At 37.9% G+C, this 13,883-nt stretch overlaps 1 protein-coding gene across 4 annotated transcripts in view; it reads left to right on the top strand.

Annotated features, from left to right (window-relative positions):
• Positions 1 to 12,709, top strand: part of HEATR5A (HEAT repeat containing 5A) — a 96,173-nt gene extending 83,464 nt beyond the window's left edge. For 3 of the 4 annotated variants that reach the window (XM_052659445.1, XM_052659443.1, XM_052659444.1), the window contains 6 exons: positions 648 to 795; positions 1,636 to 1,908; positions 3,681 to 3,905; positions 9,866 to 10,020; positions 11,123 to 11,336; positions 11,743 to 12,709. In XM_052659445.1, the coding sequence (XP_052515405.1) occupies positions 648 to 795; positions 1,636 to 1,908; positions 3,681 to 3,905; positions 9,866 to 10,020; positions 11,123 to 11,336; positions 11,743 to 12,050 (1,323 nt within the window). In that variant the 3' untranslated portion in view covers positions 12,051 to 12,709. The remainder of the gene's footprint in view (positions 1 to 647; positions 796 to 1,635; positions 1,909 to 3,680; positions 3,906 to 9,865; positions 10,021 to 11,122; positions 11,337 to 11,742) is intronic. The other variant, XM_052659446.1, reaches the window with a different exon arrangement.
• The last annotated feature ends 1,174 nt before the right edge of the window (positions 12,710 to 13,883 follow it).

Here is a 13,883-nt window from a genome sequence, read left to right as displayed (position 1 = left end):
TATTGAATTGTATATTAAATTGACTTTTGGATGTTAAGAAAAATAAATGGTATAATTTCCTCTCTGTATAGACTGTTATTTATTACCACTATCATTTATTAGGTTCAAAGTATAAATCAGGCTTCTGCCTGACTTGAATTGCACATGGATAAGTTTTAAACTTTTTGTGCTTGTTAATTCTGTATGTTGAAACAAGTATTATAATGACTGTTTCGCACTTATTTTCGAAGATGAAAGAAAGCCACAAGAGTGACCAATAGAACAGGGGGAAAGTTAAGTAGTATTCTTCTAGTGTATTTTCTTTTGAGTGATATTCATTCTATGCTTAATAACTTACACACTGTTAATATCATTTTTGCCACCATTTGTAAGTTTAGAAAACTTTAATATATTTCTGGGAATCTTTTATCTCGAATCTGGCAGTCCTTGTATACTCTGAACCATGTTATTTCCTTGTTTGTTATCTCAGTTTAGGACCTGTGTGAAAATGATCTTTTGTCATAGTGCCATCTCCTACAAGATTGGACAGAAATCAACCTGGAGATGGTTTAAAGTGGAGCAAGTGTTACTTAACTTTATTGCCCTAACACTTTATGATTTTTCAAGTATATACTTTTCAAAATGGTCTCACCTGTTTTCGGTCATAGGACTTGGGTATTGAGTTGTTGAATGTACTACATCGAGTAATTTTGACTCGAGAATCACCTTCCATTCAACTGGCTTCTCTTGAAGTGGTCAGGCAGATTATCTGTGCGGCTCAAGAACATGTGAAGGAGAAAAGACGAAGTGCAGAAGGTGAATATTAAACCACAATGCCAAATTAATCATATAGCATCATTACCTTTTTTAAAAAAAAAAGCTTTTTAAAGTATTACTTATGTGTCTATGTCTTCTGAGAATCTGCTGTGTACAGTACAAATGAAACATCTCTAGGTATGGCTTTAAAGTCTCTCAGTCATCTCTATGTGTTACCTTGGGTATTGTCAGTAGCTAAAGTATTTTTCCTTGGGAAAATTAGAATTTTAACAGCCCTGGAAGGAAAAAAAAAAATCCCTTATATGGATTGAGTACTTAAAAGTGTTTACCAGTGTACAGGGAAGGAATGACAATTTTTTTTACTGACTTAGTTTTATAAAGTGATTAAATTGCTCATTTATAAGTCTGATTTGGTATTGGTGAGTATATCATTTAAGATTACGTTTGACTACATGTAACAAAACCTAGAACGACAGTAGATTTAAAACACAAGGACTTATTCTCTCATCTACAAGAACTCCAGAGGTTGGCAGTCCTAGGCTGAGACGGCAGTTTCATAAAGACATCAGAGACCTCAGTACATATCTTTCTGTCCAGCCACTGCTTATGGTGGTAAAGTCAGTGCTGGAGCTCTAGCTTTCAGGTTCACATCTTAACTGCATGGAGTTAACCAGACAATATTGCAAGGCTGAGAAGGTCCCCGAGGATTTCTTTTGACCCACTACAATAAGAAGTCCAAATAAAGACAACTCCTTTTACCTCCATAACAGCTTTCTGTTTCATTAAGACCCAAGTCTTGACCCATTAAAATGTGCTACCTACAACAGAAGCAAAGCAAACGTGAAGTATTTATTCAACACTGTTCTTTTTGTTTTCCAGTCGATGATGGGGCTGCTGAAAAGGAAACCTTGCCAGAGTTTGGAGAGGGAAAGGACACAGGAGGACTTGTGCCTGGGAAGTCTTTGGTCTTTGCAACACTGGAGTTGTGTGTGTGCATTCTAGTTAGGCAGCTCCCAGGGCTAAATCCTAAATTGACAGGTAGCCCAGGAGGGAAAGCAACAAAGCCACAGATGCTGTCAGAAGATGGAAGTAGGTTGGTTTCAGCCGCGCTAGTTATCCTCTCTGAACTTCCTGCAGTGTGCTCTCCTGAAGGTATGTTGTGGTATGTGATGGCTTTACTTGACCCGAAAGGAGAGAAATGGTTTTAATAGATAATGGAGACAAATGGTTGCTAATCTTTTTTTCATTAAACAAATGGTGACCCAGAGATTTGGGTATTGTCTTTAATCCTTTACGATTAACGATATAGTAATTTATTTTACTAAAAGGATGAAAGTAAATATAGGGACAGCATGTAGTCTAGAAAAATAATGCTCTTCAATGGTGGTTTTTGTTTTTTGTTTTTTTTTTAGAAATATTTTAAACCAGTTGATGGCAATTACTCTCTCTGGGGCGTCTTTTGGTATACAGTATCTAATGGACTTTCCCTGCCTCAGTTTTGATAGAAGCTTCTCATCATATCCAGTTCTGTTTGGAATCAAGTCCATACTTTTAATATAGTGTCTAAGGCTCTCCATAGGGCTCTGCTGAGTACAGCTGCCTCCTGATACCTTCTGTGTGAACCACAAACCTAGGAGGTTCCATGCTTAGCCCTGTTCTGTGCTACTGCCAGTGGTGTTACTTGATCTGAAATGACACCACCCCTTCTCTTCCTTTTTAAAATTCTGCCTTCCTTTGAAATTCAACTCCAGACCTACTTCATTTGTGAAGGCTTCCCTAAAACTCTCATACTGAGTTTTGTTTTTCTCTGTGTGTGTGTGTGTGTGTGTGTGTATACAGCTTCCATATGTATATACATAGGTTTTTTTGTTATATATAGAGGCATTATATATAATCTGTTATTATATAGAGAAGATATATATATATATATATATATATATACACACACACACACACACACAGACATATGTCTTACTTCCAGCAAAATGTTTACCCTCTAGTACCCTAGCACATAATAAGGACTCAGTACTTAATAGATACTTCATTGGTAAGCATATTTCTGCTTAAATGTGACTTGACAGACTTATATGTAGACAGCATATAAGTCTTATAAGTCTCATATATATTATAAACTTAATAAACTTCAAGCTTCAGGTTGACTGAAAACCTTGTATTCCTTATTCACACACCTGCCTTATACCAAGAATGCAGAAAAAGTGACTAGCAAAGGATTAAGGGCAAAAATACACTACAGGAGTTTTGTGGATAGCCCCTGGGAAAACTTAATTGACCATTTTAACTTTAGCTCTTCCCTTTCCTTTTAAACAAAGTGACTTTTTAACTACTTAGTAGCCATGGAAACTTTAATTTTTTGTACTAACTCACTGCAAGTTGCAAGGCTTAATATAAAATAAATCCCCCAGATGCATAGTGGTAGTGAATGTACATAATGCCACTGAGCTATACACTTAAAAATGGTCAAAGTGGGACTTCCCTGGTGGTCCAGTGGCTAAGACTCCTTGCTCCCAATGTAGGCGGCCTGGGCTCGATCCCTGGTCAGGGAACTAGATCCCACATGCCACAACTAACACCCAGCACAGCCAAATTAAAAAAAAAAAAGAGGTTAAAGTGGTAAATTTTTGTTAAAAATATTTTACCACACTAAAAATAAATTCCGTGTTTGTCAACTACCAAATAAAATCACACAGCACAAGATAATGATACTGTGATATAACTTAAATAACATCTCCAATTAGAACCTAAATTTTATCCAACCTTTAAAATCTTAAGGTTATTAAAACTTATAATCGTTAATGAAAAAATAATCTTCAAAGCTAGAAATCTTTGACATAACTACTCATTTGGCAATTTCTTTTGAGGAACTACATATAGACTGAAACAGTGTTTTTCAAAATGTCTTACAGGAAGCATCTCAATCCTTCCTACTGTACTGTACCTCACAACTGGAGTCCTCAGGGAAACTGCCGTGAAGCTACCTGGGGGCCAGCTGTCCTCAACGGCTGCAGCTTCCCTGCAGGCTCTGAAAGGAATATTGTCTTCTCCCATGGCCCGAGCAGAAAAGAGCCATACTGCCTGGACGGGCCTCCTCCGTAGCGCTTTAACTACAATCCTTGACTGTTGGGATCCAGGTAAGTCAGGCTCTTTGGAAGCAGTTGTGCAGTTTGTTTTAAAAAGCAAGACGGACAGTGTTTTGAGAATATGCTGTTTACTTGATCGTGTTTGGCAGTCTCATCTAGAGGAGACCGTGTTCACTACATATTTAGAGGGTATGTATCATAGGTAGCAGATATCTGTGGTCTCATTTTAGTATCTTTAACGTTAATGCAAAAAAATGGCTAGAAGCCTGTGTGTTGTCAGTGAGAGACCTTCAAATGTAATAATATGTTAATTTTAAAATAAGGTGTCATCCATGTCAGAATTTTTTAATACACACAGTATAGTGAAAACTGGATCAGATATACATTATAATTCAAGACTGATCTGGTCTATATCCTCACTCCAGCACCAGTGCTAAGCGACTAGACAAGTTATCAATTCTCTGAGCCTTAGTTTTCTCATTAACAAAATAGGGAGATCGTGTTACAGGAAACTGTTAGATCAGTGACATGTATGAAAATTATTTCACTTTTTACTTGGCGTATATCAGTAAATGATAGCCAGTATTATGTTCAGTATCTGTTCAAATTAGTTTTTCTGTTATTGTTAGATAGGTTTTATTTTCGACATTGTCATTGTGATTGTAAAAAGTGTTTACACATATTATAATTAACCCTGGCTTTTTTGTTCTGTTTATCAGTGTCACAGTTCACCATATTCTGTTTCATATGGTAAAAAGATTTCAGTTGAATGCAGCAATTTATTGACCACACACTTTGTGCCCAGAGTTGGGAGTCTAGGGAAGTCTAGTACCTACAAATTGCCATTGGGTGTTATTTATACCATAGAAGCCCCTGAAGGCAACAGTAGTATCTTACTTACCACTGCATTTCTGGTATAATGAAACAGAGACCACTGGCAGAAATTAGAATGGTTGTGTTTGAGTGAACCAGGCAGAGTGTCACGGTAGGGTTCTGTGGAAGCGCATGCTGAGATGCATTTTGGCGAGCGAGTATCTTTGAAGGCAGTGGGGAAAGCAGTGGTAGGCAAAAGAAGTCATAGTGCAGTAAGAGTGTCCAGCAGAACTCAGCACACCTGCGGGGTCCTCTGAATACTGCCCATCAGTGCCTTTCAGAGGACAAGTGTCTGCACTCCAGCTCAGATGTGGCTGCCCCCAGAAGACTGATGTCAGTCAAGGCAGCTCTGGGGCTGAGGTCAACCTGAGGGAGTTGACCGCGGTCCTCACAGCTGGGCAGGACCTCCCACTATGGAGGGGAGCTCAGTGGTTCCCCTCTGTAACTACCAGAAGAGATTTTTCAGAAGAGTTTCTTAAAGGATAAGAAAGTATTCTCCATTCTCCACAGAGGCATCACAGAAATGTATTCTCACACATTTTGATACAAGACCAGGAAACTTAAATAGTATGGTATATTTGGGGACAGCAATAGTGTAATGAGTGATGTGGGTTTGAGGGGAAAGAGTAAGAAGGTAGTGAACGGTAATGAGTAAAGAGATGAAGTTGGATGGTACATGGGGTCAGATGGTGAAAGGTTTGGCATGATTGGTGATTTGGACTGCCTTTAATAGGCACGTTTGTTCTTAAAATGGGATCAAAGTGATAGGGTTTGCATTTCTAAAGACTCACCTGGCAGTAACACAGAAAAGAAAGCAAGACTGTTGGAGACAAGATTGTAGCAGTAAGGATAATGAGGGATGGGATAATGAAAACTAAAATGTTAAGCAAGTATTAAGAAAATTTACTGGTAGTTTGGTATAGAAGTTGAAAGGGTAAGGTGATTTGAGCATTCATGGTGCTCTTAACAGAAATACCAAAGGGAGAGTTTTCAGGGGAAGATAGTGAATTGATTTTGAAATGCCTACAGGATAATCAAGTGGAACAAACTATGAAGCAGTCAGGGATTCAAGAAAGGCTGGCTAGAGATGGTTTTAGACTGCATGTATTCAGGAGTTGTCAGTGCCACTTATGGGATGGGTGAAATCTCCTAACTTGGGTTTAGGCAACAAGATGGCAGGAGATTCTGAATATAATGCAGTAACAGAAGCCAAAGAAAAGAGTTTTAATGACTAGAGACTGGGCAGCAGTGTAAATTACACTCTGGAGATCATGCTTTACAGCGTTTAGGCACAGATGAGCAGTAAGGAGGGGAAGGATCACGCTCAGGCTTCTCTTGACCGCAAGAGAAGAAAGTGAAGGAAGATACAGGGTCAAGGAAGTTGGGTTTGTTTTTTTTTTTCAGATGAGGGTCTAGCATGAGTTCCTGCTAGTGGGGAGAAAAGGTGGAGATAGTGTTGCAGTTGGAGCTGTTAGGGAAGAAAGCAGCATCCCTTTTCTAGGCAGAAGAGGAAAAAAAAATTCACAGCACATTTAGAAGGATGAATCTCTGCCAATATGAAGACAGGGACGTAAGGATGTAAAGTAATAAGTGTAGGTTGTTAGGGTGAGTTATGATGAGCTTGCCTCTTTCATCTCACGCACAGGCACACAGATGGTTTTCTGTAGTCTATCGGGGAATGAGGTTAGGACATGAAGGATTTGGACTTGCTAGTGAGAAGAAATAAGGAAGGGGCTGATTGTGCTAGGGAAAACATTTACAACATAACAGATGGCTCCAAAACTTAGTGGCTTCAAAGAACAAACATTTGTTATCTGACAGTGTTAGAGGGTTAGGAACTGGGGAGTAGTGTAGCTGGATGGTTCTGTCTCAGGGTGTCTCATGAAGTTAGTGTTAAGATGATGGCCAGGGTCACAGGCAAAGAACCCATTTCTGGCTCGTGGCTGTTGGTAAGAGGCCTCAGTCTCTCACTGGCTGTTAGCAAGAGGCCTCAATTCCTTACCAATGTTAAGGGAACCTTGCGCCTTATTGTAGGTAAAAGAGAATTAAGAGGAACATTGGGCTTTCCTGGTAGCTCAGCTGGTAAGAATCCACCTGCAATGCATGAGACCCCACTTCTATTCCTACATCGGGAAGATCCCCTGGAGAAGGGATAGGCTACCCACTCCAGTATTCTTGGGCTTCCCTGGTGGCTCAGATGGTAAAGAATCCGCCTGCAATGTGGAAGACCTGGGTTCAGTCCTTGAGTTGGGAAAATCCCCTGGAGAAGGGCATGGCAACCCACTCCAGTATTCTTGCCTGGAGAATCCCATGGACAGAAGAGCCTGGCGGGCTACCCTCCATGGAGTCACACAGAGTCAGACATGACTGAGAGACTAAGCACATAAGGGAATTGGGGCATGAGTGGCAGAATAAGGAAATTTTAGAAGAAAGGGGAAGAGGAACCCAGGAGAGCATTATTTACGAAGAATAAAAAGAGATTTTTATACTACATAGACTAGCTCTTGTAGTTTCAAGTCACTGTAAATGACTAAAAATGACTTGGCTGTATGGGAAACACTGTGGCATTGTAAGTACCAATATATTCTCTGGAATCAAACTCAACACCTCACTAATAACTGTGATTGTGGCAAATTACTGAATTTCTGTTCCTCAGTTTCTTGTCCATAAAATGGGGGAAATGAGGAATACTTTCCTCATGATGTTACTGTGAGGATTACATATAAAGTGCTTATAATAATGCTTTCATAATTTTAAATGTTGGCCTTGCACCTATTTTACCTTAAAATTATCCAGATTATTCTTATAAATATATCTCCTTCCCAGCTATAATATTTTGCCTTCATTGCTGCCGTGTTGCAAGTGTCAATTCAAGTATTAATCTCCTCAAACCTTCCTCTGACTGCCCAGTGTAGCAACTCCTGGTTGCCGTAGACCTTGTGACTAGCTGAAATTAAATTCTTTATTTACTTCCTGGCATACAGTACATCTTCTCTGTAAATTGTATTCCTAGGGCCAAAAAGAATGCTGGCACATAAACAGTTTCTTCAGTATTTGATGAGTGAATGTTACCAAAGAGTATGTCCCTAATTTCTTCCTAAGTAGCAATCCATTCTTACACAATTTAATGAATTGAATTTGCCACACCTTTTCAAATAACATTGATTTTCCACAGCAGGTTTATTAAAATTATTTAATGAGAGTATGACTTTGGAAAATGAAGGTAAATTACATCTAGTAGAAAATTCCTTTAAATGATTGTGACACACACAGATTTTCACATTTTTCTATACTCTTAAGAAATAGGATATATAACAAAATGCTAAGTTATTTTCATTTGACACATGTATTATCAAAATATGAATACTTTAAACTTAGCAAAGAAAAGACAATTGTCCAAGCACCTCTGTATTTCTCCCCAATAAAAATAATAATAGTTAATTTATTTTGAGCATTTATGTACAACATGCTATTCTGAATGTTATATGAGGATAAACTCATTTAACTTATAAACTTCAGTACTATTACTCTCATTTTCCAGATGAGAAAACTGAAGACAGGGTTAACTATCCAAGGTCACACAACTAATAAATGCATATATCTAGTAAATGTATATATGTATTTACTGATCTCTTTACTTGTGAAGATTATAATTACTTTGGTAATTCTTGACTCTCAGTTCAGTTCAGTCACTCAGTCGTGTCCGACTCTTTGCAACCCCATGAATCGCAGCACGCCAAGCCTCCCTGTCCATCACCAACTCCCGGAGTTCACTCAGACTCACGTCCGTCGAGTCCGTGATGCCATCCAGCCATCTCATCCTCTGTCGTCCCCTTCTCCTCCTGGCCCCAATCCCTCCCAGCATCAAAGTCTTTTCCAATGAGTCAACTCTTCGCATGAGGTGGTCAAAGTACTGGAGTTTCAACTTTAGCATCATTCCCTCCAAAGAAATCCCAGGGCTGATCTCCTTTAGAATGGACTGGTTGGATCTCCCTGTAGTCCAAGGGACTCTCAAGAGTCTTCTCCAACACCACAGTTCAAAAGCATCAATTCTTCGGCACTCAGCCTTCTTCACAGTGCAGCTCTCACATCCATACATGACCACAGGAAAAACCATAGCCTTGACTAGATGGACCTTGGTCGGCAAAGTAATGTCTCTGCTTTTGAATATGCTATCTAGGTTGGTCATAACTTTTCTTCCAAGGAGTAAGCGTCTTTTAATTTCATGGCTGCAATCACCATCTGCAGTGATTTTGGAGCCCCCCAAAATAAAGTCTGACACTGTTTCCACTGTTTCCCCATCTATTTCCCATGAAGTGATGGGACCAGATGCCATGATCTTCGTTTTCTGAATGTTGAGCTTTAGGCCAACTTTTTCACTCTCCTCTTTCACTTTCATCAAGAGGCTTTTTAGCTCCTCTTCACTTTCTGCCATAAGGGTGGTGTCATCTGCATATCTGAGGTTATTGATATTTCTCCTGGCAATCTTGATTCCAGCTTGTGTTGCTTCCAGTCCAGCGTTTCTTGTGATGTACTCTGCATATAAGTTAAATAAGCAGGGTGACAATATACAGCCTCGACGTGCTCCTTTTCCTATTTGGAACCAGTCTGTTGTTCCATGTCCACCTCTAACTGTTGCTTCCTGACCTGCATACAGATTTCTCAAGAGGCAGGTCAGGTGGTCTGGTATTCCCATCTCTTTCAGAATTTTCCACAGTTTATTGTGATCCACACAGTCAAAGGCTTTGGCATAGTCAATAAAGCAGAAATAGATGTTTTTCTGGAACTCTCTTGCTTTTTCGATGATCCAGTGGATGTTGGCAATTTGACCTCTGGTTCCTCTGCCTTTTCTAAAACCAACTTGAACATCAGGAAGTTCACGGTTCACGTATTGTTGAAGCCTGGCTTGGAGAATTTTAAGCATTACTTTACTAGCCTGTGAGATGAGTGCAATTTAAAATGTGTATTTTGAAGCTTTATCATTTGCCAGGATTCTTAGTAAGTCACTATTTATTATCTGTAGCCCATTGGTGCCCAACAGAAATTGTTACTACCAAATTGGAGAAAGTTTCACAGATATATGAGACAGTAAATATGACAGTATCAGGATCTATTTTTCATAGATTACTTCTCCTTAGTAGATGGAACACACCAAGAACTTGACGAAGTCAGTCTGCTTACCGCTATCACAGTATTTATTTTGTCTACAAGTCCAGAAGTAACTACGATCCCATGCCTTCAGAAGCGCTGTATTGAGAAATTTAAGGCCACTCTTGAGATAAAAGATCCTATGGTAAGTGTCCTTAGAAGACAGATGTTTATAATAGGAATACATTTAGGCTTTTAAAAACTTTTCTTTGTGATTTTGTTGGTTCCAACAAAAAGTACCAGACTAAAGTTTTTATTTTTAGGTTTGGATTAATTCATATTCTTAGGGTAAAGTCAAATAATAATGGTCTTGTTTTTTGGCCCTGAGGATAGAATGTAGATAGTTAAAGATAAAGAAAGGATTAAAAATATCACCAACTAAATTTGAAATAGCGGCATCTTAAAATTGATACATTCCTAGAACTTCAGTGGGTTTTCTTTCAGAAGGGAAAGGAAGACTTCAGCACACGCCTTCAGTATATGACTGTAAAATAATGAGACCATTTTCAAAAACAGCACATACAAATTAATCCCATTCCTTTCTGATCCTTTTATTCACTTGGTTAATTTCCTATGTTTTTAGGTGCTACAGAATAAGTTTGTAGCACATGATCACAAATAGATAAAACTCCTAAAATTCAGGAATCAGGTTTTCTCTCGGAAAAAAAAAAACCAGTCATTCAGATATCATCACAGTGAATTAAATAAGGGATTATTTGTATATCTGATGTATAGTCATCTTTTATTCTTCTGCCCTGTTTATTTCCTCTATCCTCACAGGAGCTTTATGTAGCAGTCTCAAAGTCATGCCTCTGATATGTGGTGACGTATAATTAATACAGTCTAGACACAGTTCCCTGACACCTTCATTGCATCAAATATATGTGATTCTTCATCTAAAACGTTTCCCTAAATATTTTTCAAAGTTCTTTTTTTAAAAATATATATATTACAGAGAGACACATAAAGGGGGAAAATAGAAACTAGTCAAAAAAAGAACAATTAACTACTTTATTCCCACTCCAAGCTGTCACAACCACTTTTAGCATGCAAGCTTGAGTTTAGTGTTTGGACCTCCAGAATTGAAGATAAAATAGAAATAAGTTTTAAGTTTGGGGGTGGGGGGAGGAGGAAAACTTTTTTCTTTACATTTTAAAACTTTAAAAAATTTAATTAAAACTTACATTTTAATGTAAATGTAAATTTGTATTTATAGTTTATGCTTTTTTTGTCTCTTATCTGACTAGGTACAAATCAAGACCTATCAGCTCCTCCTTTCCATTTTTCAGTATCCAAATCCAGCTGTTTCCTATCCATACATTTACTCTTTAGTATCCTCTATCATGCAAAAGTTGCAGGAAATAGATAGGAGAAAACCTGAAGACACTACTGAGCTTCAGATCTTTCAAGAAGGCATAAAGGTCTTGGAAGCACTGGTGGCCGTGGCCGAGGAACAGCACCGTAAGTGCTAGCACTGAATGCATACTAACAGAGTCAGAACTTGAATGTTCTTTAAAGTATAAAACATTCCTCTGCTGCTGCTAAGTCGCTTCAGTCGTGTCCGACTCTGTGCAACCCCACAGACGGCACCCCACTAGGCTCCCCCATCCCTGGGATTCTCCAGGCAAGAACACTGGAGTGGGTTGCCATTTCCTTTTCCCTCTAGTCACTTAATATTGTATTTTCACACCTGCGGAAAGGCAGACGTTGATGTTAACCCCAAGTATTGATATTATTTAGTAACGGTCTGGGAGAAGAGATCGGAAGAACTGCTTCCCTTCAGGCTGGGGAAATAGGTTCCTGTCAAGTGTGCATGGAACATTTGCATCCCTGGAGCCAGCGCTTACACGGTCTGTGTCCTTTGCAGGCTCTCAGCTCGTGGCCTGTCTGCTGCCCATCCTCATTTCCTTCGTTTTGGACGAGAATGCCCTGGGATCAGCAACTTCCATAATGAGAAATCTCCATGACTTTGCTTTGCAAAATCTCATGCAGATTGGGCCTCAGTACTCATCGGTCTTTAAAAGTGTAATGGCTTCTTCTCCAGCCTTGAAAGCCCGCCTTGAAGCTGCTATAAAGGGCAATCAGGAAACTGTCAAAGTCAAGACACCAACATCAAAACATACTAAGAACTCTGGGAAGAGTTCAAGCATCCAGTTAAAGACCAACTTCCTCTGATTTTTTTTTTTTTTAAACTAGTAAGCACCTTAACACAATACTTGATCATTTCCTTCACTTTGGGGGGCAAAAGTGACATTTTAGACACAAGTGCACTTGAGGTCTGGCTATTTATTTTAATTTAAATAGCTTACTTTGGAAAGTCACAGCCAACTCACTTTTCATGGTTGTTTTTTTTTTTTCTCTTTCATATAATAAAACCACAGAGCTCAGTCAGAATTCTTGCCAGGATAATGTCAATAAAATGCTAAAGAACTAAACTTAGAAAACCAACCACTGCTTTAAAAACAAAATTTATTTCTTCTAACAGTCCATATACATATGGTATACTTACTACATTTACAGATATAGATTTGACTAAATTATCTGCATTTATATTGTATCCTAATTGCTAATTTAAAATTCTGCCTTACTCAGTAATTGTATTAAACTTTCTTGGAGTTCTCAAACAATGTAAGTGACTGGAAAGCTATTTAGGAAACTTGGCTTAGAAGTATCTAATATATATATAATAGTACAAATTAATTACAGTCCTGCAGTGTAACTTAAGATTCGAGATCTATAAATATCATGACATTTTATGATCTATTGGTTTTATTTGTATTGAGTTTGGAAAATTGATATTTTAATCATTTTAAATATAACCAGAGCATTTCAGTTTCTCCCATGGATTTTCTTTTACCTCTCCCATGGATTTTCTTTTACCTCTGTTCCTAACAGTTTTCTTCATTTTCATTTGTGGCAAACATTCATACCAATGCATTTAATATAATTCATATCTATATTTTAATTAACTATGGGTTTCTATAAATGTTAAATTTAGTATAAATTTAGATCATCAATGAATAAAAGTATGTTTTTTTAACATGAAACATATTTTAATATAGAAAAATCTGATGATGAAGTCATTTTGGTTGAAAAGTATTTTTTAATTGTTGATCATTGACTCTCCTTCCACTTCAGTGTTATACTGTGTGAATTAAACACTGTGTCAAAACAAAGCACTTCCCCATTAAAAATTAAAACCCAAAGTGAGAGGGGCATGTTCAGGATGGAGAGACACTTGGAGTCAAGCAAAAGCAATGTGATGTACTCTATTTTATTATGTTTGTATATAAATACACTTGTAAATTGTTCAGAATGAAAACATTTGACAAATTCTAACACTACAATCAATTTTTCTAATTTACATAAATAAAGCTAATTTTCTTTATCATTCTTGTATGTGAAATTATTTTACCCACAAAAGATGACTGGTTAAAGAGTCCAGAAAATCATTTCTGTGGAGCAAATAATATTTTCTCTAAAACTTAGCCTATTTTCTCTGCAGAGTCCTGTTTGGGCACATTCTTTGCAGTGGTTTGCATTCTTTGTCTTCCTAATTGTCTCTATGAATTTGTATACTTACTGTTTCCTTCACCTGAATGCCTTCTCTGCCTGTTCTATCTGGCTGACTTCCACTCCTTTTAGATCTGGTTTAAATGTCACTTTCCTTAAATAACTCCTTAAGGCTTCTTACCTTCCCCTCAGACCAAGCTATAACTGCTTCTTCATCTGTGTTCCTACAGTACTTTATATATTCTTCCATGCATTGAACATCACATTACATTTTAATATTTCCCTTTTAGACTGTGCCTCCTGAAAGAGAAATTTTGTCTTCTACAACTGCCTGTGTGACATCAACTAGACACTTAAAAACTGTTGAACATTTTAATGGCTGAGTAATACTCCGTTGTGTATATGTACCACAGCTTTCTTATCCATTCATCTGCTGATGGACATCTAGGTTGCTTCCATGTCCTGACTATTATAAACAGTGCTGCAGTGAACATT

This window comes from Budorcas taxicolor, chromosome 21 (genome assembly GCF_023091745.1).
Source record: "Budorcas taxicolor isolate Tak-1 chromosome 21, Takin1.1, whole genome shotgun sequence".
Classification (NCBI taxonomy): domain Eukaryota; kingdom Metazoa; phylum Chordata; class Mammalia; order Artiodactyla; family Bovidae; genus Budorcas; species Budorcas taxicolor.
This window is presented reverse-complemented; position numbering and strand designations above follow the sequence as displayed.